We start from the raw sequence: 27,747 nt of genomic DNA on the forward strand, positions 1-27,747 counted from the left end.
GTCCAATGTGTGCAGCTGACGTTCAGGCAGGGCAGGGAATGAGGACGGGGAAAGAATGTTGGCAAGACAATTGACTGGTTCAGATGGAACTCTGACACGACCTTTGGCAAGACTTAGGGTTGAGTGCGGAGGACTACTCTGTTATGATGAAATTTGGTGTAAGGGGCCTGGGCTACCAGGGCCTGAAGCTCACTGACTCTACGAGCTGAAGTAACTGCCACCAAGAAAATGACCTTCCAGGTCAAGTACTTTCAGATGGCAGGAGTTCAGTGGCTCAAAGGAGGTTCATCAGCTGGTGAGAACGACATTGAGATCCCATGACACTGTAGGAGGTTGACGGGGGGCTTTGACAAAAGCAAAACCTCTCATGAAGCGAACAACTAAAGGCTGTCCTGAGATCGGCTTACCTTCCACATGGTAATGGTATGCACTGATTGCGCTAAGGTGAACTCTTACAGAGTTGGTCTTGAGACCAGACTCAGACAAGTGCAGAAGGTATTCAAGCAGGGTCTGTGTAGGACAAGAGCGAGGAGCTAGGGCCTTGCTGTCACACCAGACGGCAAATCTCCTCCACAGAAAGAAGTAACTCCTCTTAGTGGAATCTTTCCTGGAAGCAAGCAAGACGCGGGAGACACCCCTCTGACAGACCCAAGAGGCAAAGTCTACGCTCTCAACATCCAGGCCGTGAGAGCCAGGGACCGGAGGCTGGGATGCAAGAAGCGCCCCCTTCGTCCTGCGTGATGAGGGTCGGAAAACACTCCAATCTCCACAGTTCTTCGGAGGATAACTCCAGAAGAAGAGGGACCAGATCTGACGCGGCCAAAAAGGAGCAATCAGAATCATGGTGCCTCGGTCTTGCTTGAGTTTCAACAAAGTCTTCCCCACCAGAGGAATGGGAGGATAAGCATATAGCAGGCCCTCCCCCCAGTCCAGGAGGGAAGCATCCGATGCCAGTCTGCCGTGGGCCTGAAGCCTGGAACAGAACTGAGGGACTTTGTGGTTGGCTCGAGATGCGAAGAGATCCACCAAGGGGGTGCCCACGCTTGGAAGATCTGGCGCACCACTCGGGAGTTGAGTGACACTCGTGAGGTTGCATAATCTTGCTCAGTCTGTCGGCCAGACTGTTGTTTACGCCTGCCAGATATGTGGCTTGGAGCACCATTCCGAGACGGCGAGCCAGAGCCACATGCTGACGGCTTCCTGACACAGGGGCGAGATCCGGTACCCCCCTGCTTGTTGACATAGTACATGGCAACACTGGTTGTCTGTCTGAATTTGGATAATTTGGTGGGGACAGCCGATCTCTGAAAGCCTTCAGAGCGTTCCAGATCGCTCGCAACTCCAGGAGATTGATCTGTAGACCGCGTTCCTGGAGGGACCAGCTTCCTTGGGTTGTGAAGCCCATCGACATGAGCTCCCCATCCCAGGAGAGACGCATCCGTGGTCAGCACTTTTTGTGGCTGAGGAATTTGGAAAGGACGTCCCAGAGTCAGATTGGACCAAATCGTCCACCAATACAGGGATTCGAGAAAACTCGTGGACAGGTGGATACGTCTTCTAGATCCCCAGCAGCCTGAAACCACTGGGAAGCTAGGGTTCATTGAGCAGATCTCATGGAAGGCGGGCCATGGGAGTCACATGAACTGTGGAGGCACATGTGGCCCAGCAATCTCACATCTGCCGAGCTGTGATCTGCTTGGGACGCTCGCACCCGCGAGACGAGGGACAACAAGTTGTTGGCCCTCGCCTCTGGGAGATAGGCGCGAGCCGTCCGAGAATCCAGCAGAGCTCCTATGAATTCGAGTCTCTGTGATGGGAGAAGATGGGACTTTGGGTAATTTATCACAAACCCCAGTAGCTCCAGGAGGCGAATAGTCATCTGCATGGACTGCAGGGCTCCTGCCTCGGACGTGTTCTTCACAGCCAATCGTCGGATATGGGAACACGTGTACCCCCAGTCTGCGAAGTGCCGCTGCTACTACAGCCAGGCACTTTGTGAACACCCTGGGCGCAGAGGCGAGCCAAAGGGTAGCACACAGTACTGGAAGGTGACGGGTGCCCAGCTGAAATCGCAGAGTACTGTCTGTGAGCTGGCAGTATCGGGATGTGTGTTGTAGGCATCCTTCAAGTCCAGAGAGCATAGCCAATCGTTTTCCTGAATCATGGGAAGTAGGGTGCCCAGGGAAGCATCCTGAACTTTTCTTTGACCAGATATTTGTTCAGGGCCCTTAGGTCTAGGATGGGACGCATCCCCCCTGTTTTCTTTTCCACAAGGAAGTACCGGAATAGAATCCCAGCCCTTCTTGCCCGGATGGCACGGGCTCGACCGCATTGGCGCTGAGAAGGGCGGAGAGTTCCTCTGCAAGTACCTGCTTGTGTTGGAAGCTGTAAGACTGAGCTCCCGGTGGACAATTTGGAGGTTTTGAGGCCAAATTGAGGGTGTATCCTTGCCGGACTATTTGGAGAACCCACTGATTGGAGGTTATGAGAGGCCACCTTTGGTGAAAAGCTTTCAACCTCCATCCGAATGGCAGGTCGCCCGGCACTGACACTTGGATGTCGGCTATGCTCTGCTGGAGCCAGTCAAAAGCTCGCCCCTTGCTTTTGCTGGGGAGCCGCGGGGCCTTGCTGAGGCGCACGCTGCTGACGAGAGCGAGCGCGCTGGGGCTTAGCCTGGGCCGCAGGCTGTCGAGAAGGAGGATTGTACCTACGCTTGCCAGAAGAGTAGGGAACAGTCCTCCTTCCCCCAAAAATCTTCTACCTGTAGAGGTAGATGCTGAAGGCTGCCGGCGGGGAGAACTTGTCGAATGCGGTATCCCGCTGGTGGAGATGCTCTACCACCTGCTTGACCTTCTCTCCAAAAATATTGTCCCGCACGGCAAGGCGATGTCCGCAATCCGCTGCTGGAGTCTATTCTCCAGGTCGGAGGCACGCAGCCATGAGAGCCTGCGCATCACCACACCTTGAGCAGCGGCCCTGGACGCAACATCAAAGGTGTCATACACCCCTCTGGCCAGGAATTTTCTGCACGCCTTCAGCTGCCTGACACCTCCTGAAAAGGCTTTGGCTTGCTCAGGGGGGGAGAGCATCAACCAAGCCGCCAACTGCCGCACATGTTCCGCATGGTGTATGCTCGTGTAGAGCTGGTAAGACTGGATTTTGGCCACGAGCATAGAGGATATGGTAGGCCTTCCTCCCAAAGGAGTCTAAGGTTCTAGAGTCTTTGCCCGGGGGCGCCGAAGCATGCTCCCTAGAACTCTTAGCCTTCTTTAGGCCAGATCCACAACTCCAGAGTCGTGAGGCAACTGAGTGCGCATCAGCTCTGGGTCCCCATGGATCCGGTACTGGGACTCGATCTTCTTGGGGATGTGGGGATTACTTAGTGGCTTGGTCCAGTTCGCAAGCAATGTCTTTTTCAGGACATGGTGCAAGGGAACAGTGGACGCTTCCTTAGGTGGAGAAGGATAGTCCAGGAGCTCAAACATTTCAGCCCTGGGCTCGTCCTCCACAACCACCGGGAAGGGGATGGCCGTAGACATCTCCCGGACAAGGAGGCAAAGAACAGACTCTCGGGAGGAGAAAGCTGTCTCTCAGGAGAGGGAGTGGGATCGGAAGGAAGACCCTCAGACTCCTCGTCAGAGAAATATCTGGGGTCTTCTTCCTCTTCCCACGAGGCCTCACCCTCGGTGTCAGACACAAGTTCACGGACCTGTGTCTGCAACCTCGCCCGGCTCGACTCCGTGGAGCCACGTCCACGATGGGGGCGTCGAGAGGTAGACTCCCTCGCCAGCATCGGCGAAGCTCCCTCCGCCGACGTATGTCGGGGAGCCTTCCTGGGAGGTGGCCGCAGTTGGCACCGCACGCAGTGGTACCGACGCGGGAACTCACCCGGGCGATGGGCCAGCCGGCGCCACGCTCGACGGTACCGGAGGCGCAAGCACCGCCGGTACCGGAGGGGTAGGGCGCAACAGCTCTCCCAGAATCTCTGGGAGAACGGCCCGGAGGCTCTCGTCAGAGCGGCTGCAGAGAAAGGCATGGAGGTCGATGCAGGCGTCGACGTCAGAACCTGTTCCGGGCGTGGAGGCTGTTCCGGGCTTGTCCAGAGTGGAGCGCATCGACACCTCCTGAACAGAGGGTGAGCGGTCCTCTCGGTTGCCGATGCCTGCTGGGTGCCGACTCCCTCGGCGACCCAGAGCTCTCGGTGCCGACGCGGGGAGGAGACCGGTGTCGATGCTTCTTCGACTTCTTCCGAAGCATGTCACCGGAGCTCCCCGGCACCGACGAGGAGGACGTAGAATCCAGCCGTCACTTCCTCGGGGCCGAGGTCGAAGGAGGTCGATCTCGGGGGGGCTGTACCGCAGGAGCCCTCAGGGTAGGGGGAGACCCACCCGAAGGCTCACCGCCACCAGCAGGGGACTGGACAGCCCTCACCTGCACTCCTGACGATGCACCACCGTCCGACGACATCAGCAGACGAGGTCCCGATACCACCGACGCCGATGCAGCTATCCGATGTCTCGGCACCGATGCAGAGGGCCGATGCCTCGATGCACTGGCGGCCGAGGATGAAGGTCTGGACGCTGACGATGTCGATGCACTCGATGACCCCGGTGCCGATGCCGACGAAGAGCCCGAGAACAAAACGTTCCACTGGGCCAATCTTGCTACCTGAGTCCGCCTTTGTAACAGGGAACACAGGCTACAATTCTGAGGACGGTGCTCGGCCCCCAGACACTGAAGACACGAAGAGTGCCTATCAGTGAGCGAGATTACCCGGGCGCACTGGGTGCACTTCTTGAAGCCGCTGGAAGGCTTCGATGTCATGGGCGGAAAAATCACGCCGGCAAAATCAAAATCCGAAATGACGAATTTGAGCACCAAAACTTTGAGGGAGAAAAAATCTCGACCGAGGCCGAAAAGAGGCCTACCCCGACGACGAAAGAAAACTTACCGGGGCAAAGACTGGAAGTACGGGAAGGGGCAAGCGAAACCCAAGAGGGTTTGCGGAGCACTTTCCGAACGAAAAGAAACTTTTCTGAAGAAAAAACACGTCGATTTGACAACGGACGCGCGAGGTCGACTCTCCGGGGCTCGACACAGCAAAAAACACAGCCGTACCGAGTGCGGACGAAAGAAGACTGGCCGGCTCGAGCCGGTTTCGGGCGGGAAGACGGCCGCGCATGCGCGGTGCGCGCGGGTGCACGAGGACTAGCAAAGGACTTTGCTAGTAAGGATTCCGATTGGAGGGGCTGCCGTGGACGTCACCCATCAGTGAGAACAAGCAGCCTGCTTGTCCTCGGAGAATATAAAGCTACTTAGCTTCAAGTTTCAAAAACAGTCAGAACCTCTGCAGAGGTTCTTGAAAATTATTTTAGATCAATGATGATTCATATTTGGCTGCTTAAGATAAGTTGATTCTGCAGTACCTCTGTTCAGTGGCGTTCCGAGGCGCTCACACCCGGGGCGGATCGCTGATGCGCCCCGCCCTCCAGGTGCAGCGCGATACCCCCCCGGCAAAGGGACACCGGCAAAAGAACCCCCCCCCGGGTGCACACCGCTGGGGGGGGGGGGGGGGGGGTGTGCTGTGCACCGGTCAGCGTCGTTGGTTTCCATGCTCCTCTGCCCAGAACAGGAAGTAACCTGTTCCGGGGCAGAGGGAGCATGGAAACCAACGACGCTGACCGGCATCGCACCTCCCCAGGGGCGTGCACCCGGGGCGGACCGCCCCCACCGCCTCCCCCTTGGTACGCCACTGCCTCTGTTGTTACATCTGAAGATCCATATTATCAAAATGATATGCTTTTGCAAAGTAGTTAAAGATATATGAGTTGCGTATGATGCTGGGAATAATTTTGGGCATAAATTTAGGCATGGCCATTTGCACTTTTTCACCGGTGCAAATGGTGGCACCTAAATTTACACACGACCTCTCCGCTTAAGCGTTATTCTATAAACCGCACCGAGCTTTAAGAGGGGTTTATACGATACCACTTAAGCAGATTTTTTTCAGTACTGATTTTTTATATGACATATATAGAATCTATCCATATACTTATGCACATAAATATTAGTACATGCTAGTATGGCACCTAAGCCCTATGTGCAAATACCTACTTAATCAACATAGCACGTATTTGCAAGGGGGGGCATGCACAGGGGTGGGGCTCCCACTTGTATGCATAACTTACAAAATACTATAAGTTACAGGGGTACCTGCCACACTCAGACATAGGCAATTACACCAGCTCTATGGATGGCGTGAATACAAGAACCTAAAGGTTAGGCACAATGATAGCCACTTACACAAGTATTCTATAATGGAACTCAGGCACCTAGTAGCCATTGTTCAGACCACTTGCAGCCTTATATCAGTTGTGCTGCAGCATTCTGAATTAGTTGGAGCTGATGCAAACTCTGGGCCCTGTTTACTAAGCCGCACTGTTGGCGTGTTAACATTTTAAGGAATATACGGGTGTCTCAAGGCATTAGTGCATGCTAAATTTTAGCACGCACTAAAAATGCTAGCGCACCTTCGTAAACAGGGCCCTCTTTTTGGTTTGGTCAGTGAACAAGGCATTACAGTAGCCTAGTCGTGATGTTATCATGGCATGGACCACTTGAGAGAGATTTTGTAGCTGCCGCAGTTGATCGAGACAGTTTTTATAGGTTGTTTGAATTTGTGGGATCAGGGTGAGTGATGAGTCTGCAGTGTCCCAAGATTCCTGACCTGTGATTTTAGGGGGAATTCTTACATCCCAAAAGATATTTTGAAGTCAGGTGTTTGTCCATTTGTGTTAGGTACCCTGCTTGGGTTCAGGCAGTTTGTTGTTGTTGTTGTTGTTTGCCCATTCCTGAGTTGTGGTTAGACAAGCAGTCAGTTTATTCAAGGCTGTGGGTAGATTTGGTTCAATGGGTATAAGTTGTTGTCCATCGACCGAAGCAGCTCAGCCAGAGGCTTCAGGGAGACGGTATGGATCCCTGTGGCACTCCACAGTTCAGTGCCCAAGGTAATGATATGCTGTTGTTGAACAGAACTGATTGTTGTCTGTCTGAGAAATAGGATTTGAACCATGTAAATGCTGTGCCACTGATACCTATTTCTGCCAGCCTTGTAAGCATAATATTATGATCCACAGTGTTGAAGGCTGCTGAGCAATCCAGCAACACTAGAATTGAGGCAGATCCTCTGTCACAGTTTCTGTGCAGATCAAGAAGGGATATAAGAACTGTCTCTGTTCTGTACCCAGGTCTGAAGCCAGATTGACATGGGTCTAAGCAATTGTTTTCAATTAGCCAGTTTTTGAGTTGAACACAGACTGTCTGCTCTATAAGTTTTGCCAAGAAAGAAATGTTAGAGACTGGCCAGTAATTTTCGAGCTTGACCTGGTAAAGGGAGCTCTTTTGCAGTAGGGGGCGCATCACAGCTCTCTTTAGTGTTGTTGGCAGCTGCCCTTCCACCAGAGGAGTTAACAATTTTAGTAGCCCAAGGTCTATGCTCACTTGTCTTACTATCTTTGCTGGGCAGGGGTCAAGAGGGCAGGTTGTAAGCCCTAGACCTTTCAGGAGCTTTCTCTATGACCTGGTTGAGTCCCAGATGGTTGTGCATGATGGGAGAGAGGGAATGTGCTCCTTCTTATCTGGACTGTCTGTAGGTCCTGATGGAAACCTTTAATTTTGTTGGTAAAGTATGTGGTAAAATATTTGCTGGTTAGTTGTGACTCAGAAGGCTGGTTCTGTTGTGGGGTTTGCAGTAGGCGTTTAGTATCCTATATAGTTGTTTGGTTTAATTTGCAGCTTGTTTAATGTGTTTAGAGAAATATGGGGCTGTTTTTGTTTTTGGCTGTTTTAAGGCCTGGCGGTATATTGCCATGTGTTTCTTACAGTTGGGCATGTCTTAATCAAGGTGAGATTTTCACCATTTTCTTTCAATTTGGTGTCCTTGATGCGTGAAGTCTTGCATGCTCAGTGTCACTAAAACCCAGCATGCACGCAACGTGAGAGGAAGAAGGGCAGGCAATGCGCAGAGAGAACAGTGCTGGAGAAAGGCTTCAGCTGGCGGGGGGGTGGGGATCCCCGCCAGCCAAACCAGGGAACCCCGGATACAATTTGGGGGGGGGGGGGGTCCCAGGCCCCCCATAGCTACGCCACTGCTGGTAAAGAACTGAAGTGTTTAAAAGAAAAAAAGGGAGAGGGAGGGGTTGAGATGTAAGATCACCTGCAGGGAAGGAGAGGGAGAGGTGCTGGGAGATTTAAAATGGCAGGGCTTGGGGATCCACAGCAGCCACATCACAATGCACCCCTTTATTGCCTGCACCTGAGGGCAGATCATGCCTACTGCCTCACCCTTGACATGCCACTGTAGTGGATGGCATTTTTTTTTTTTACAACTATGGGACAGTAGCAAAGATATGCAAATAGGAATACTTTTGTTGTTGAAGTTCAACTCCAGCAGCCGATTCCTCTTTGCCCATTTCAGTCTGGCTGTCATCAAATATCAGCCATTCCCATTTTACAAATCCCCTTGCAATAAACATATAGAGACAGAAAACAGAACCCCAGCCTCAGATGTTGACATTTCAGAAAAAAAAAAAAATACAAAACTTTCCTGAACAGTCTCCTTTAGGCAAGCACTGCCATCTAGAGGTCCAAACGAGATAATAGGCGTAAATAAGCTCACATGCACCTTGACTTCTGATAGTAAGATGGAATAAGCGTTTTAGAAAGGATGTCCAACTCAAAATAAGGACATCCAAGATGGTATGTCACCCGGTGGTGCTAGTATTTTAAAACAGATCTGTCAATGTATTTTAATAAGAACATCGCAACAAGTGCACACTTTTATATGTTGTATTTTGGATGTTAAAAAATGGTTTGATTTCCATATGTTTGTTGTTTGTTCTTACCTTTTATCATATGTTTTTATGCATTTATCTTATACATATTTTTAAATTTTTATTTGTATATGTATGTTTTTTTATAGACTCCTGATGCAGGCCTGACGGCCGAAACACAACAGTTGTGTCCAGTCTTTTTTAACAAATAAATAAGCATTTCCAAGATCTTCGTCTCCAGGATTTGTTTTTCCATGGTCAAACATCCCACTTTTACTTGCACAGCCTGTTCTGACATACATGACAAATGTCCAGCATGCACATCCATTCTATAGACTGAAACATTCAAACTATGAATTGGGCAAAAGACATGGACATCATTGTGGCAGCATAGGTTATAAAATGGTCACACAGGTGACCATGTGGAGGAGTAGCTTAATGGTTAGTGGGCTGAGACCCCAGTTCAAATCCCACTGCAGCTCCTTCTGATCTTAGAAAAGTAAACTCTCCATTACTTCAGATAAAAACTTTAGACTGGGAGCCAGAAACATGCCTACTGTACCTGAATGTGCATTGCTTTGATAGCTTGCAGGTGGAGTAAAAGAAAATAATTTAAATAAAATGTTTTGAGTACCATATATCTCTTGACAGTTTTGCACTGGTTGGAGGAGGGAGGGGGAGACACAGTAAACCACTTGGGGATTATTGGGGTGTCTTCCCCTTAGTCCCTCCAGTGGAGAACTACTCAATTGGAGCACACTTCTGTAGCCTGGAAGTGCTGGATTCTAGGTCTGAATACCAACATTCACTCTTTGGATATAGACACCCCTTCCCCATCCGAAACCAGAGATGGACTCCCATATTATTGATCCTCCTTTATCCCACCTAACACAAATGAAGACCATACCCCCTTGCTATAAGGACATACTGCTGTTTTTCAATATCCGTATTCTGGCTTTATAAAATCAGGATTTGGACATCCATGCAATATGGACATCTAAATGTTGGTTTTTGGGTGTCTACAATAAGGGGCACTGTAACATAGTAAATGATGGCAAATAAAGACCTGTATGGTCCATCCATACTGATTATTTACTAAACAGCAATTCATCCACAGGAGAGAATGGGAGACTCATTTGGTTTCTCAACCAAATAACACAAATTTATTCAGGAAGTAATTTACAGATAATGGAGTAATTCATTCCAAAAAATGGTATTCTCCATGAATTTAAGCGCTTTCCTTTGGGATATCATTGGATTATATTATACTCGAGTTTTTCTCAAGGAATTCTATCAAACTTGGGTTCTATTTGGCCAGTATATGTCATTCATATGTTTATTCCCATTATTTCTACTACCAAAATATAAATATAAAAACAGAGATGTGATGCCAGATAAGGAATCATGAAGCTAACTAGTCAGCTCACTTTCATTCTTGGTGTAAACCACCTAAGATGATTTCAAACGTTTCCTTCAATTCATTAGACATCTTTGATCTACACTACCTATGATCTTAACAAAGATGAATTCTAAATTAAACACTAAGTTTCTCAATTTTAGAAATGCATGTCAGCGATTTCAAATATGATAACCTTTGTTAAAAATATATTTAAACATCCTTCTTTGCTCATGGTTGTAATCGTGTTCTCCATGGGGCTGGGTATCAAAGTGTTAATTCCTAAAATACAGGTTCTCGGTCTTAGTCAAAAGGCCAGGAGATATCCCCCATTTAAAATCCAGATCTTATATGCTTGGATCTTAGCCAAAATTTATTTATTTATTGCACTTGTATCCCACATTTTCCCACCTATTTGCAGGCTCAAGAAGGGTCATTCATCTTTAGCTGATAGCCCTGACTGTAAGGTTCAGCAATGATATGATCCAAAGTCATAGAAGAATAGTAATCTTCAATTTCACTCTTACATGCTCAACATGAGTAGAACTAATTATCTAATATAATAAAACGCACCCTCAACGTTCTGAGGACAACGTTCTGTGAAGCCATGAAGCCATCTGACGTCACTCCCAGGCTGAAGGGTTTGTGGATTCGTGGTGTGAAGCCTTCAAGCCAGCCAGCCGTCTCTGCCCCGCCCTCACGTCAAACGTCATGACGTCGAGGGCGGAAAAAAAAACCCAAACAAATCCGGCAGCGAAGCGTCAGGGAAGGAGGCGGCGCTCCCGACGTCTAGCCTTCCCTTCGCTGTGTTCCGCCTTCTTCTGACATCAAGGATGACGTCAAAAGAAGGCGGAACACAGCGAAGGGAAAGCTAGACGTCGGGAGCGCCGCCTCCTTCCCTGACGCTTCGCTGCCGGAACCGCCACGGAGGTAAATTTAAAAAGAAGAAAAAAAAAACAAAAAGGGATGTTGGGGGGAGAGAAGAGGGTGGCCAGTAAAGAAGAACAATGGGAGCGGGAGGGCAGGGGAGAAACGACAGCATGGATGCAAAGGGGAGGGCATGGATGCGAAGGGGGGGGGGGGGGGGAAAGAGGGCGGGCCAGGCTGGGACATGGGAGAGAGGAGCATGGATGCGAGGGGGGGGTCATGGAAGGGAGAGAGGGGACTTGCTGGAAAAGGATGAATGGAGGCGGCAGGGGACAGAGGAACATGGATTGGGAGGGCAGGACTCAGGGAGAGAGGGGAATTGCTGGATAGGGATGAATGGAGGGGACAGATGGGCATGGATGGATATGGATTGCAGGGCAGGCCTCAGGGAGAGAGGGGAATTGCTGGATAGGGATGAACGGAGGGGCCAGGTCACAGAGGAGCATGGATGGGCATGGATTGGAAGGGCAGGACTCAGGGAGAGGGGAATTGCTGGATAAGGATGAATGGAGGGGACAGATGGGCATGGATGGATATGGATTGGAAGGGCAGGCCTCAGGGAGAGAGGGGAATTGCTGGATAGGGGTGAATGGAGGGGGCAGGTGACAGAGGAACATGGATGGGCATGGATTGGGAGGGCAGGGCTCAGGGAGAGAGGGGAATTGCTGGAAAGGGATGAATGGAGGGGGCAGGGGACAGAGGAGCATGGATGGGCATGGATTGGGAGGACAGGGCTCATGGAGAGAGGGGAACTGCTGGAAAAGGATTAATGGAGGGGGCAGGGGACAGATGGGCATGGATTGGGAGGGCAGGGCTCACACTCTCTCTCATATACGTCTTTCTGACTCTCACTCTCACACACTCTGTCTCACACTGTATCACATTCACTCTCTATGTGCCACACAGTCACTCACACACTCGCTTGGTCTCATACACTCACTCTCACAGAGAATCTGTCTCTCACACACACTCTCTCTCGCCCACACACACACACTCTCTCTCACACTGTGTCTCACATACACACTTGCACACACTCTCATTGTCACACACACACTCTCTCACAAACACACTCACACCCAGACTCACTCTCTCTCTCTCACACTTTCACTCTGACTCTCAAACAGTCACTCTCACATACACTCTCCCAAACATACACACTCCGAGGAAAACCTTGCTAGCGCCCGTTTCATTTGTGTCAGAAACGGGCCTTTTTTACTAGTATACTATAATTCTTATACAGTACCTGCTGATCCTGCAATGCACAGAACTTCTGCACATTCATTTGTGGAAATCTAAAAATATCTTTGCAACATGAGAAACACACTAAAATACACTATCGTGCAACACTGTGCTTAGAAGGAAACACTCTTATATATACCATGGTCCAAGTAGCCCCAAGGACTACAGCGAGTATGGATTTTTCTCCTAAATATAAGATGTATGTATTTTGATGCAGATTTGAAATGTTGGCCATGCTGGATCGCATTAACCATGAGCAAATAAAAAGGCACATGCACGCGTTTGTCAGCAATAAGCATTTATTATTTAAACAATACAGCAGTGTTTTTACACTGCTGCCCACAATACTTGCTTTTGGGCATGTTGTGTTAAAATAACGGTGAAGAAAACCTTCACCTTCAGTAGAAGAAATCCAACCTTTCAGCAAGCTCCATAAATATTTACAACTCATCCATTTTATATACAGTCCATCCTATCATACAGCTCAAGTCAAGACAGCTATGCACAATTCAATTGTATAAAAGATAGAGGCTTCTCCTTGTACAGTTCAAACAATACATTGTCTTTGTTGTTGTTGTTGTTTGCTAGTTTGTACAAATTACAAAACTGGTTTTAACACTAACTTCAATTTTTTTGTTAATATTTATATATATATATGTATACATATATATATATATAGTTTAAGTTACCCTTATGACTGCACAATGAAGAAAATTATAGCAGATAGCCACTATAAACTGACACACGGCATATGAACATCATAAGAAAGTCTTTCTTGTAAGCTAACAGTAAAAAAAAAAAAGGAGGTGAAGGAAAGCGTGACCTCCAAAGAGAACTTTTAACTGATTATTGGTGAACCTGACTCACCATATTCCAGGGTTTTACATATAAACACTTTCTATGTTTTCTTCATATGCAGGAAGGTGAAAGCAACAGGTGCCCAGTCAGAACTAAATAATCCTTTAGCGTTATTTAGGTGCATGTAAGACCAGAGGTGCACATATATTTTGCATACAGGCACATGAATACAGATATTAAGATGTAGGCACGAGGAAATGTGACACTTTCTAGAATAAAAGACATTTCAGTCTTACACGGAATGTGCATCAGCGTCCTATTCACCAGCAGAGAAAGACATGTAAACCGTGCACATTCAAAAGGTGGCTGAGACAAAGAGCTTTTTTTTTTTTAAATTGTTCTTTACATATTTTTAAAAATGTATTTCTAAATCAATAATTACCCTGTATTGTTTTGTTTGATTATCTTGCATATGCTTTCTAATGGTTTCATTTGTCAGTGCTCTGCCTGGACTTGTTTGGCAAAGCCCAATATAAATAAACAAACATTGGACAGTACTAAAAATCAGCATATTATTTACAGTTCAAGAGACCTCTTCCATATTGTACCACATCAGCATGATACTGGCAGCCAACAAACATTAAGCACAGAGTTTATTCAACTCAGATCGTGATCGTGTGCAAAGTACTGTATTCTCCCATTATAAAAACTCCTAATTTTTTTAAACAACAACAAAATACTTTAAAGAGTTTATTTTGCAAAGGATATGGGAAGCTAGAATTAAAACTCAGCAGTATGAAATCTTCTAGTCCCGTTACAAAATGGTGTACACATCATCTGTTTCTCCCAACATGCACACGCGCACACGCGCACACACACACACACGTATATCAACCAGTTTATGCCATGCAATTACCTGAAAGTAAGGATTATAATACTACAAAATACATTTATGGACCTTTCAGTGATCCCCCTACCATGAGTATAAGATGGTTGCAAAGAGGGCCAAACTGCACTAAATAATACCATTTATTTCACCCCCTTCTTTTTCAAGGTTGTTGCCCTTTGGTGGCAGATTTTTGCTCGTCCATTTTGTATCCAGTTGTGCCATAGTGAAAATTCTGTAGTGCAATATAGTTAGTAACTGGCTATTAACCCCACTGGTACACAAATTATTTTTAGTTAATTACTCGCTTACCTAATATGCAAAAACAAACAAAAAAAAAAGACTGAAGTGGGCATGTACGGTCAGCAGTTTTAAAGAACGTTTCAATATAATGTCTTCTACTAGGCACATAAGAGATATGCTTCAATCCATGGGAACAATGATGTGTGGTGCCCTTTATATATTTAGGTTTAGAAAAACCATGTCTTTGTACAGAGTATATAGTTTGAGTTCTGACTTATAACCCAATCTAAGAAAAATAATATTTATTTTATTTGTAAAACCACTTTGGTCTGCAATGCAGTTAACGGCAGGTATATCAAGAATAAATACCTAACCTAATATGCCCATACCAGCAAAAGTGGTTAACAGAAATCCTATATGTACTGTATCTATAAAGCCAGGTACAATGTGGCCAAGCAGTACACACATGCTTTTCTCTCCTCACTAGCGCCCCCACCTCTAGAAGTTCCACGCCATAAGAAACAAGCACACAGCTTGGTTTTACCCTACTGAATGCAAGGACTCAAGAAAGGCAGGTCTATTTTAGACAAATGACAAACTGATTCCACCCAGTGGCAGGATCGAGTATGACAATAAACTTAACAAACGGATCTGATACAACTAAAATTTGAACAAAATCGAGTGAAAATGGTGAGTTTGGAAAGCTCCTGTTTACATGTAGAGATTTCAAGGTGGTGTGGCTTGGGCGAGCAAAAAATTCAGATGCTGTGTTTATGCCCCATCCTAAACAGGGAATACACATCTATGTTAAAAACAAATGCACCTATTGGTTTGTTCACCAGCTCAGAGGCATGAACAGATTTTTATAAAGTGCCCGTTTTGCCCAGGCCTTTAAATGCAGGATTAATTCTCCTCCTCCTTAAGCCCACTGTTTATTTTTGCCTCCAAATATATCTATATATATATATAGCAATTTTACAATTTAATTGGTGGCACTTAGAAATACAGGTTTTCAAAGTGGGATCAGCAATATGTGCAAGCGTTGACAGATACACACAGAAATTTCAAAATTGCTGCTTCCATATGTATGTGCCAGCACTTACACATGGAAAACGTCGAGTTGATGCGGCACTCTTTGTGCAGATGTAAACCTGTAAAATGGTTCCTTCCCGCTGTACATACCAGCAAATCAAATGCACGCCTGCACTTCCTTATATGAATTTTACAAAAGGCTCCGCATTCAGCAGTGCCTTCTGTATAACACCACCAGAACTGAGCATGTCCTCTACCTGGTCATCTGAATTTCTATCTCAACATTCTGTATAAAATGAGCCTTCAAGTCAGCTCTTTTTTCCCTAAAGTCCATACACAGCACCTTCAAGTTTCTAATATTGTGCGTTAAAGAACATGCAATAAACCTAACACCTACACATTAAACTGTACACTAAACTGAATTTATATTACCTGCCATCTGCGCAGAAATAGAACCAAGAAATGAAAAACTAAAAAACAAAAGTTGCTGGTAGTGTGATCATGTGCCCTTTTTTTTTTGTATACATGTTGCCATGCAGAAATCTTTCCCCTTCTAAGGGGTCTTTTTTTACTAAGCTGCGGTAAAAAGTGGCCTTAGCTCACCCTTACGCAGGGTCTTTCCCGCAACCTAAGGCCATTTTTACTGCATTCATAAATATGGCTTTTTTTTTGTATTAATGGTCCTGTGCTGTTATCATTAGTGTGCAGCCATTTTGAAAAATTACTGCATGCGCACTTACCGCCACCCAGTTTGTAGCCAGTAAGAGCTCATGCGCTAACTAGGTAGTGTGCGGTAATATAGCTGTACTGATCAGTGTAGCAATGCCCACTCTCCGCCCCCCTGACATGCCCCCTCAAAAAAAAAAAAAATTTTTGCATGTGGTCAGTGCATGCGCATTTGGAAGTTATTGGACTGGGCACATACCGAGGTACGCCATTTTAAAGCACATATTAGCACCTAATACAGCTTAATGAAAGATCCTAAGAGATAAGACACACCTGGGAAGGTTATCGTCCTGGTCTTTTGCCTATGACGCACTTCACCCTTTATAATGCAAGAAGTTGCAGTGACTGGACAGCAGTCATTGTTTCATGACCGATTGTAACTGATATGCTACCAAGCAAAAGGAAAAATGACAACGAATGACTGTGGTGTCCTCCGTACAAAAATATTCAGAATTACCTTGACTTTTAAAAAAATGTTTTTCTGGATAACAATTACGAAAAAAAAATTAGCTGAAAATGTTTTCTTCTAAAAACCTTCCCGTCAAATAAAAAAAATTCTATTTAGATAATTTTTTTTACTATTGATTTTAAATATGAATAATACACACAACAGTAAAAAATTAGGGCATCCTGTCATTGTGCTGATTTATTTTTCTGTAAAAATAATCAGCCATTTCCTCCATGTTTATTTGTACTGCAGACTTCACTAAACAGCTTACTGTTAGGCCAGATTGTAGGTGGCAGCAGGTACTGTCACCCAAAATGGCTGCGCGGCAAGTACAAACTTACCGCATGGCCATTTCATTTTTGGCCTTTTTACCCTCTGTGGTAAAAAGGGCCTCGGCGTGATTCAAAAACACACGCTGCCACTAGAGCGGGGCTCCTTTTACCACAGCTTAGTAAAAGGGCCCCTAAATTTTTTCTCCCGCCAGTAAATCAGGCCCTGAAAATGGACTATAAAACTCCTGTGAAGAGAAATGGTTTCCACATGTAACCTTTAAAATCGCAGAACCCCTCCAACTCTGTGGTTCATATGTTTAAACAATATCCTTTCCATGGATATCGGACCTCTCTTGACAACGCGTTGCTAATATTTAAGTCCATGCTAGGCGTCTCTGCTTCTTACCTACTTCAACACATTTCCTTGTGAATGATGAATGTTGAAATTCACAGCACAGTCCTCCGTCTGTCAGCTAAATCTTCACTGGCTTGTTGGACATTTTTAAAAGCATATCTTAAGATTTTTGAACATTTGCGGGGTTGACTTGTTTCACACATAGATAAAGGGGAAGGGGGGATACAGTTGTATTAAAAACAATGATGGGGCTATTGGACAAGGTTTTTAAGCCATTTCACCTACTGGATACCAGCCAATGTACAGTAACTGCCTGTGTCTGTAAACATGCAGACAGCATTCACCTATGTACAGTATATGAGCTGAATTCTAAACTGAAGCATTGTTGAAAATATCAAAAGAATAATGTGCTGTGTAAATTATCTATGCATCTACATACATCTAGCATACGATGCAACCAATAAGACAGATTTGCATACCATTGAGGTCGTGTGTGTGCAAATCTCTTTCATGCATACTCTTTAGGGATATCCTAAAAAAAAAAAAAAAAAGATCTCCAAGGACTGGACTTGCCCACCCTTGCCTAAGATTACGAGATATGAATTAATAATAACTTTCCCACTATGGGAATTTCTGATCTCCAGCTAACTTCCTGCCACTTCTGCACATCTCTCTCTTGGTTTGAACTGTGCTGAGCCCTGTAGCCTAATGGGAGGTTCAAACTGTGGGAGAGCTGGGAGCCCCCACCAGGGTGTTAACTACCTGAGATCCTTGTGCAACTTAGTAGGAACTAGCTATGGATGGGGAAGTGAATGGCTGGCTGTAGTGAGGAAAACAATTAAGCGACTCTTAGTGCAATTTAAGGATTACTGCAAAGAGCCAGGACTTTAATGGCACTTCTATTTCACTGTCACACTGAAATGCTGATATTACCACACTACTGCTACTGCTGCTGCTGCGTAGACATGCAACATGTTTAGGAGACACAGAGGGTGCTTGTTGTTAATACGCCTTTGCAAGCACTGGAGAAACGTTCTTGTAATTCAAAATATTCTCCAAAACAGGTACTTCTTCCTGAGCAGGTAAACAGGCTTAAGATTTTCTAACACGTAGGAGGCTCTTGTGGACAATTCTTATTAAAACTCCATTGTACATACTTTAATATACATCAGTACCAGTGATCTTGTAATATTATCATGGTATCCAGTATTTAGCAATATGGATCTGTGGTTGAACAGGAAAAAGCAAACTACCAACAGCTACAGCATTCTGTGGGAATCTCTGGGTAGCTCCATGCAAACCAGTGGTTTTCTGTGGGCACCCACAAGCTGTTCATGAATTGCCCCATCCCAACCCTTACTTCACCTCCCAATTTCTCCAACTGAGAGTCTGCAGCTTTTAATGTCTTCCTAGGACACTGAATATATTTTTATAATACCAACATGCAATCTTGGTCTGCAAACCTGCAGCAATTTCAGGTGATTCACTGTAATCTTCAACCTTGCACGGGTGGGGATAGGGGGAGGAACTGGGACATGACTGCCGTAGCGCAGAGCAGGTAAGGTGGCATGTCAGCTGATTCCAGATGATAGCAGCAGCTGGTAATTACTCTCCATAGCAGATTTTGTGCAAACTGACAGAATACTCATCAAAATGATCTGGTACACAGCGGGAAAACTTGAATTTCGGCCAAAATATGAACCCTCTGAGAAGGTACATGTGTCCAAAATGACATAAGGATGTTGCATACACAAAGGAGACACGTATAACTGCTCACACCTCCATCATCCCACAGGGATTTCAGCTTTCTTAACGCACTGAAGGAGCAGCAAGTGGATTATGTCCCCTGAGTAAATAAACTGAAATTCAAAGACCGGTTGTAGCAAGGCTCCGGACCCTTCCAAATCAATCTTCTGCTGGAGGTTGTATCCAGTGATCCTGACACTAGAAGTGGGGAATTAGGCTGGGTTTCATTTTAAGGCTTTTTTTTTTTTTTCTTCCTGTTTCAAGATCCTCTAGACTTCCAGTGAAGAGAATCAAGTTAGGTCTGAAATGCTGCTTCTGGCTCAGCTATAGGGACCAGTTCGCTGGGTTCCGTGGGCAGAGACACGTGTAGTCGGAGCTACCCTGCCCAGCCCTGCTATCCACACCGCACTGTTTTCCATATATGTTATTCGCTGTCTGAGAGCGTTTCATACTGTGAGCATAGCAGAGGCTTTGGCTCCTCCTCCCAGCCCCTGTGCTGACTGCTGGAGTTACCTTGTGGAATGGATGCTGGGGACTGGGCAGTAACTAATCCCGTTGCAAGTCTCATTGTTAATGGATTACATGGAAAAGGTGTTGAACCTAAAGGATAGTAAAAAGAAATAGGTCACTAGAAAGAACCTGCTTCGGTGAATGTACAGTAATAAACTGGTATTGTACAGAGGTGTGATAATCTAGGCAGAGACAAATCTTTACTCGGTTCCTGTAGCCATCACTTTATCTTGCAAAAACTTTTCAATTAGCTTGGGGCTTGGATCTTTTACAAGACTTCTACTTTATGCATTTCATGACATCTGCCCAAATGAAAGAAAGGTTAAACAAGGGAGTTCACTGACTGCCCACACTCTTTAGAAGGGCACCAATTCCCTTGCTTTCTAGGGCGTGTAGCAAAAAAAAAACCAACCTTTTGTATCATTTTGACTGTATTTTTTTCCTAAATTTATTTAATTTTTTAGTGTGTGCTATTTGAAAGTAACACATGCTATTAAAAAATTAAACTAAAAAAATATGAATTTCAGTGGGATGTTTTTTCCTTTCGAAGTTAAAAAACAAAACAAAACAAAACAAAACAAGTTTGTTGTTTTCCATTTCATGACAAAATGAATGCACATCCCTGTTTAGGGAATGGCTTCTTGCCTCTCATAACATGGGTCACAGGTTCTAAGACAGGCATAGTTTCAGCCGGCTTCTGGCCGTTTTGGAAGGAAACACAACGTAAAAATACTGTATCAATATCTATCCTTAATTCACCTTTTGTGATTAATGAATCTCAAAATGTCATTTTGCAAATTTCATAATAATGTACAGAAATAAAGGCTAACAAAGTTAACAATACAAAAATTAGGTGACACCTTTGAAATAGACTAACAATTAGAAAGTTAAAAGGGGACAAAAATTTCACCCATCCCCAGTGGAATTAACCTGTACCCACCCATACCCGCTGAAGAGCCATTCCATCCCCACCCATTCCCATAATTAATCTCCTCCATCCTCACTCGTACCCGCAGGAGCCGATGCTATTATTTATTTCCTCGCAGCCCTCTGTTTCCTCCCAACTCCAACAGCCTCCTGTGGTTTTTTGGATGGTATTCACTATTCAACCAATGAGTGTACCAAGCCTCAGTCTTGTGTTCTAGCTGCCTCTCTGGCATTCCAAGCCTCATTCTGGTGCTCCAGTTGCCTCTCTCAGGGGCCCTTTCACAGAGCAGTGGTAAGCCCAACGCGGACCTACTGCTCACTCCTTTGGGACTACCGCTGGACCAACGCAGCTGTTGGCAGTAGTCGCATGCCATTTCCAGAGGAAAAAGAAAATCCCCAGAAATGGCTTGCAAAGCAGTAACCTGGCGGTAATCAGGCATCATCACGTGTTACCCGGTTAGCGCCGGGTTAGCGCGGGAGCCCTTATCGCCACTTCAATAGATGGCGGTAAGGGCTCCCCATCACATGGTTATGTGGTAAGAGTACGCATGGCCATGTGTGCCTGGGGTCTTTTTACCCACTGTGGTAAAAAGGGCCCTGGTGTGCAGGAAAAACAGCCCCCCGCCGCCAATGCCAGGCCCTTTTTCCCGCAGCTTGGTAAAAGTAAAAGGGCCCCTCAGTGCATTCTAAGCATCATTCTGAAGTCACCAGAGATTTTGAATACACTCCTGCAGGAACCGCATGGCAACTTCTTCCATGCCAGCAAGAATCCCATGGCAACTTCTTCCATATCTGTAGGAATCCCACGGGTTCTGCAGGATTCCTGTAATTTATTTATTAGGATTTATTTACCGCCTTTTAGAAGGAATTCACTCAAGGCGGTGTACAGTAAGCAATCCCCATTGCCATGCAGCTAACAATAATACATTTCTGGACATGGGGGCCCTTTTACAAAGGTGCGGGAGGGCTAATGCACAGGTAGCATGAGTCAAATCAGCACTACCACCGGGGTAGTGCTTGTGCCTGGCAGTAATTCCGATTTTGGCACGTACCGAATCCCGTGGTAGAAAATATTTTTCTATTTTCTACTGCCGGGGGGGGGGGGGGGGGGGGGGAGCTCCTTGCAGTAATCAGCAACGCGGCCACATTGGTGACCACACGGGTAGCAAGTAAGCCCCTACTGTTAAGTCAATGTCTGGTGGGTAAGGGCTCAGGCCATAAATAGGCTCATGCTAGTTTTAATTTTTGCACACCTGTTTTCCGGCCCATTAAAAAAGTCTTTTTCCCAGCTGCAGTAAAAAGTGGCCCAGCGTGCCCACAAGATGCGCTTATGCTACCAAAGGCCACTTGCTACCACGGTTTTATAAAAGGACCCCTCAATGACGACATTTTTACAACAGAGTATCTGGTTTAAGAGAACAAGTAGGCGCCTACTTTCAAGCAGATTATTCACGTATGCACATAGATTACCATATTTTGTAATATGCTCTACCCAAATTCCCTCCCTGTACACGCCTACTGGCAAAGTATGCGCCATCATGTCATCATGTGTACTCTTACACCAGTGGTTATTTTCTAAGAGGTCAATCATGCATGCATGTGACCAGGTGCGTGAAAATTACTTTATAAAATTACTCTCAACTTGTCAGAAATGTATTTAGACCAATAAAAAGTTTTTTTTTTATTAACTATTTATCTGTATTCAATTGGATTTTGGTTTGCTAATTTTTATTTTCAAGCACTGAAGTAGAGCAACTTGTAAACCAGGGCACTTTATTCTTAGCTAACATGGATAAGGCTCAAAGGGTAACGCCATTAACATTAACAGAAGTGACTGGGGGAAGGGTGGGAGGGCAGAAAGTGATGAAACCATCACAGGTTGCGTTACTTAAGACACTATAAAATTTAAGCCCTCTGCCTTTCAGACACTGAAGTAGTCCTGGGGCTCTATCTGAGGCATTGCTTTACCTGTGGAGGAAGGCCTGTCCTCCCATACACGACTGGTCAAAGGAGTCTTCCTGTTACAATCTCCCTCAGAATGGACTGAAGAAACAGATGGGGGTCTCTCTCCAGAGGACAGGCCCATTGCTGGAGACTTGGCCTTTCTGCCGTTCGGTCTTGCAGCTATTTTTGGCTTTCTTCCACCCCCTAAAATAGAAAGCATTTCTACATATCAAATGAGTGTTGACTGCGTAGCCTTTTCATTATAGTAATAAGATAGCAAGCTGTTATTTCTCCATGCATTACTGTTCCTTTCCAGGAACCAAACAATGAGAAATTTTGTTAAAATGAAGGGTTATACACCTGGCTGCAGATATTTTATAAGACTTGCGGCAAGTGAGCAAAGAAAAAGGGCCAACGGGCTTCAAACATAGGTCTACAGTGTTACTAATGGAATTGTATGTCACCAGGATTTGTTGGCCAAGTTCTAGTTGCCTTAAGCATTTTGTTCTTTGGAGGGTAACAATCTTACGGCTAGATATACTGAAAGACACTACCCCATTACAACACACTAAAATGCATTAACGTGCATTTTTTTTTACACAAGTCCCAATTCAGCGCATTAACAGCAGTATCTTACTTCAATGTATCTAGCCCTAAGCTTGCAACATGCTGTATCTGCAACAGGCTTGTTCTCAGTAAGTCTGCAAGCCAGTTTGCACTTCTGGAAGGAAAGGATGAACTGCAACAGGATAGGAGTTAAAAAAAAAAAAAAAAAGATCCAACAACTAATAACAATAAGCTCAGACCAGTTATAAAATCCCAATTTCACCTCCTAAATGAGGAGCAGAAACATCTAAAGAGAAAAGTTGCAAAGAGGAAGAAACCACAGATCTTTAAAACAAAAAAACAAACCCACAGAAAAGAAGCAAAGAATGAAAATTCTGACATTTTAAAGTTAGTTGGTGCTTTGTTTTCAACTTGTTTTCTGTTATCCTTTTGTTTCTATCTCTTGACCTCATTTAAGGCTGAACAATCGCCGTTTCTTGATGAGGCAAACTGTTGCACACCAAAGCACACACTCTGGAGCAAAGATAGGAGAGGAAGATGCTTGTACAATTATTTTTTGAGCAAGGAGTAGAGGCTAACCTATAAATCTGGAAAATGATCACAATAAAGGCTAATTCTATATAGTGTGCCCATATGTTAAGTGCCAATTAGGCACGGACATTGCAGACAAGGGAAGTTAAGAACCAAAAAGGGACCGTGCTATTCTAAGACTGGGTGCTTAAGTGTTCTCACCCATAAAACTGCAAAGGTGGCATTCCCCTGGGAGTGGAAAAGGTGGATAATGGTGTTCCCATTTTTCTTATGCGCACTTTTAAGAATTCTCGCATTTACACACTCAACTGCTGCACTAAAGACACAGCCATTTACACCAGCTATAGACATGGCATAAGTGGTTGCAACAAAAGTATTGGCGCCTAACTGGGAACTCAAGGCTGGTATTTTATAACAGATTTGGCGCGCAAATGTGCCACTATAGAATACTAGCGTAGTTCCCAAATTTTTGGCACCTAGCTTTTAGCACTCTTTATTGAATCAACCCGCTAGGGTATACTAGGAGTAGCCCAGGGGTTCTCAACCCAGTCCTCAGGACACACCCAACCAGTCAGTTTTTCAGGATACCCACAATGAATATGCATGAAATAAATTTGCATGCACTACCTCCATTCTATGCAAATCTACCTCATGCACATTCATTGTGGGTATCCTGAAAATCTGACTGGCTAGATGTGTCCCGGGGACTGGGTTGAGAATCCCTGGAGTGGCCTAATGGTTAATGGGCTGAAAACCTCAGGAACTGGGTACAAATTCCCACTGCAGCTCTTTGTGACTCTGAGCAGGTCACTTAACCCTCCACTGCCCCAGGTTAACCCCCCCCCCCCCCCCAAAAAAAAAAAAACCCTTTAGATTGTGAGCCTGCTAGAGACAGAGAAGTACCTGCATATAATAAACCACTTTGACTATACCACAGAAAGGCCATGACCCTTTACACTCTAGATGTAGAAAGGGGCTCAGGACATTTTGCTTAGATGTTTATGGCTGAGTAATGCTTAAGACCTAAACAAGTAAAATTAAGGTCACCTATAAAAAATATACAAAAGCAATCACCAAAATTTCCTTTTAGACATGTTCATAACTTTTTTCAATTTTTTTTCTGTTGCTTCTTTTGATTCAATACCTCAATATAAACCCTATCAGGAGAAAAAAGGCCTCAGTAGTCACAAGCTAATGATATGGAAAGAAACAAAGTCAAGTCACTAAGACAAGAATACCACAGCAGCCCGTTGACTAAGACCAATCATTGACAAAAACCTCCCAAGGGCATTTTATTGCAAAACTTTTTTTTATTATGCGCACTTGCAATTTTTCTCTCACGTGCTTTGCAATTAAACACTTGCTTGTAACAATATACTTGCTCTTAACAATATGCTTGCAGCGAAAACAATCAAAATCCTGTGCATAACCTTCAATGTACGAGGACAAAATATAGCAGCTAAGTCTAAAAGGAAATTTTGGTGATTGCTTTTGTATTTTTTTCATAGGTGACCTTAGTTTCACTTGTTTGGATCTTGAGCTTTGCTTTATTAGTGGAACTGTTTTTTGGATTTTGTATGGCTGAGTAGTGCCATTCCCCCCCCCCCCCCCCCCCATGAACTACCAGGCAGTTTGGGGCAGTTAAAAAAAACAGCTAAAATCAAGAAGCACAAGGAACCTTCGAGAGTGGGAGCGTCACCTCAGTATTTTATTGAACAGACCTGACACTGTGTTTCACAAAACCGCCTGCGTCAGGGGTCTTTCACGCTGAAGCAGTGTCGAGTCATGTTTACAGAGGTAAAGGACCCCTGATATAGGTGGTGTCACCAAAACATGGACCGTGTTGGGTTTGTTCAATAAAATATTCCACTGATGCCCCCATTCTTGAAGACTCTTTGTGTTTCTTGTTTTTCGCTCTTCTGTGAGTGTACTTCGGATTCCCTCTCCTGTGCTTCCGGTTAAAAAAGCTGCCATCTACTATAGTTAGGTGATCTACCAGCCACCTGGGCTTCCAAGTCTGGTGAATTAAGATCCTGCTCTGCCACAGGATTCTGGCAAGCAGTTTTCTTGCCTAATGCCTCAGATGTACATATCTTTTATAACAGCCAAGGGAGCAGAGTCTGAGCTCAGACATCAATTCAAGGTCTCGCCCAAGGCAGTGCATACATAGCACTGCTGCCGTGACATAAAAGATGGTTTTTAGGTTATATTTTTTCCTAATGGAAAGGAACCTTCTGCTCTGGGTCAGTTTTTGTGCCTCTGTCATCTCTTTCCTGGTTGCTGTCGATGCAGCTTTGCATGAGCACATCTCCTCTGCAAGAGTTTTGCATCTCTGGGTTCTGTTTTGCTATCAAAGCAGCTCTGGAACCCAGCTGACTGAAAAGCCAGCCAAATGGAAAGACTCCCTAAGGGTGTATAACACTGAAATAAAGCAGAACAAAATCCTCTGGAGCGGAAAACAGCCATGAAACAAAAAGAACCGTCTTTCCTCTAATTCTTACACTCCATTAGGCAGATGTTCAGAAAAAAAAAACGCGGGCACCAGAGTACAATAGTGCCAGCCTACTGCCCGTATTTACGAGCGCACTATGTTCAGAGGCCCTCACCACGGGAAATGAGCGCGGGCAAGAACACAGCACATAGCATTCAAATACAGGCAGAACGACGTATCATCTCCCATTCCCGTCCGATGATAAGAGAACAGCGCACCTCACAAGGGCACTCTTTCCATTGTAAACTTTTACACCGGCTCAGAGCTGACGTTAGGGAGCCTGGAGTACCCAACCGGCTGGAATCCGCTGGACATGAATAAGCTTGCTAGTGGTTTCTCTTGGTACAGACAGTCCCTGCACCCGCTGCCAATCTCCCTATGGGCTTCTCCCACCTGTCGAGCCAACTGGTGAGCAACCAGCCACCACATTCTGTAGCAGTATTTCCCTAGCCCTTGCACTAAATTGCTGGCTCTGGTTACAATTTAAAGTCAGCAGCGAGTGGCTTCCTCTTCACTGTTGGGCAATCGGCACTTCTTCTTCCTCCTTCCCTCCTCCCCCTCTGGCATTCTGGGCATGTGCTCAAGAGCTGCGCTTAATGCACAACTCTTCAGCGAAAGCACCAGGCACCATCCTCTCCTTAGCTTCCAAACAACTTTCTACTGCTCAACAATAAGAGTGCACCTATATTTACATCTCATTAGCATTGAACATTAGGGAGTTGTTCTGATGCGCTGTTCCGGCGCTGTTCACTACAGCACTGGAGTTTTGAGTATTGGGGCCCATATGCATTATGAACTCTTTGTTCCTTCCTTGGTGAAATACTCATGGGTAGACCTCACAGGAACACTCCCGTAGAAACTCCCTAACACAGGCAGAGGACAGTAGGGTGTACAAAATCCTGAAAAAGCTCTTAAAACACTGACAAGTCAATTGCCAATAAACTTGTGGGTGAGAAAATAACTGGATAATTTTACAAGGCGTTATCTTTAGCTGAATTTTCAGCTGCACCTAACTGGGTATATGTTTGTAACTGAAATTTGCTTACATCTAGCCAGTCAAACTTTGCTCAGCTAGATTCAGGCCAGCTATTTGTGTGATTGGAGGTATCTGTCTAGAAAATCCTCTCTTGACCAGTTAAATCCAAAACCTGCCCCCTCTTCTGACTGACTACATTTGGGTTCCCTGTGAATTTGGCTAATTTAACAGGACAGTAGGGGAAACTTTTCAGTGTCAGATATTTACCCGAGGACAAAAAGGTAAACCTTCAGAAAACCGACCCCTTTGAAAATAGCATAATAAAAAATAGTTTCTCCTCATTTATTACATTCAGTTAAATTTCCTGGGTGGATCACAATAAAGCAAGTACTGAACTTTACACAAGACAAACCAACAAGACTTACAATCACAAATTAAAAACCATACTGTATATTAAACACACAATAAGACACAGGAGTTAATAGTCAGTAGGATTTGAGTACAAATGACTCCTACGTGCATATATCCCATTATCTAGTGTCATTGAAAATCCACCAGCTTGGTACTATCTGGACAGTGATGGGATGGTCCAGGGAGGAAAGTTACCCGGTTAGCAGCAATATTCAGTCCACTAACCAGGTAAATCTGGATAAAGTTAGGACACCGCTGTCCTTCTTCCCAATAGTTATCCTGGTCCTAGTCTGCATATCACCAGTACTCAGCATGTAATATCCAGGTATAAAACGCAGTGTCCGGTGTTTTAAAAAATGATGACTGCCAAAGGCTGAATATAAAATATAACCTCAAAGGCTAATGAAAACACAAAAAAAAGCTTGATCTTTTTTCTGAAGTATGTCTCATAATGCATTGTGACACAAACGAGGATGATTGCAATCTAGGGG

General features: G+C 45.2%; 1 protein-coding gene across 1 annotated transcript in view; it reads right to left on the reverse strand.

Annotated features, from left to right (window-relative positions):
* Positions 1–16,922: 16,922 nt before the first annotated feature.
* The window catches only part of LOC115479674 (nuclear receptor corepressor 2-like), a 28,371-nt gene continuing 17,546 nt past the window's right edge, over positions 16,923–27,747 (reverse strand). Inside the window, exons 5-6 of the mRNA XM_030217749.1 lie at positions 22,305–22,484; positions 16,923–19,499 (exon numbers count right to left, since the gene is read on the reverse strand). Coding sequence (XP_030073609.1) covers positions 19,324–19,499; positions 22,305–22,484 — 356 coding nt within the window. The 3' untranslated portion in view covers positions 16,923–19,323. The remainder of the gene's footprint in view (positions 19,500–22,304; positions 22,485–27,747) is intronic.

Source organism: Microcaecilia unicolor, chromosome 11 (genome assembly GCF_901765095.1).
Source record: "Microcaecilia unicolor chromosome 11, aMicUni1.1, whole genome shotgun sequence".
Classification (NCBI taxonomy): Eukaryota; Metazoa; Chordata; class Amphibia; order Gymnophiona; family Siphonopidae; genus Microcaecilia; species Microcaecilia unicolor.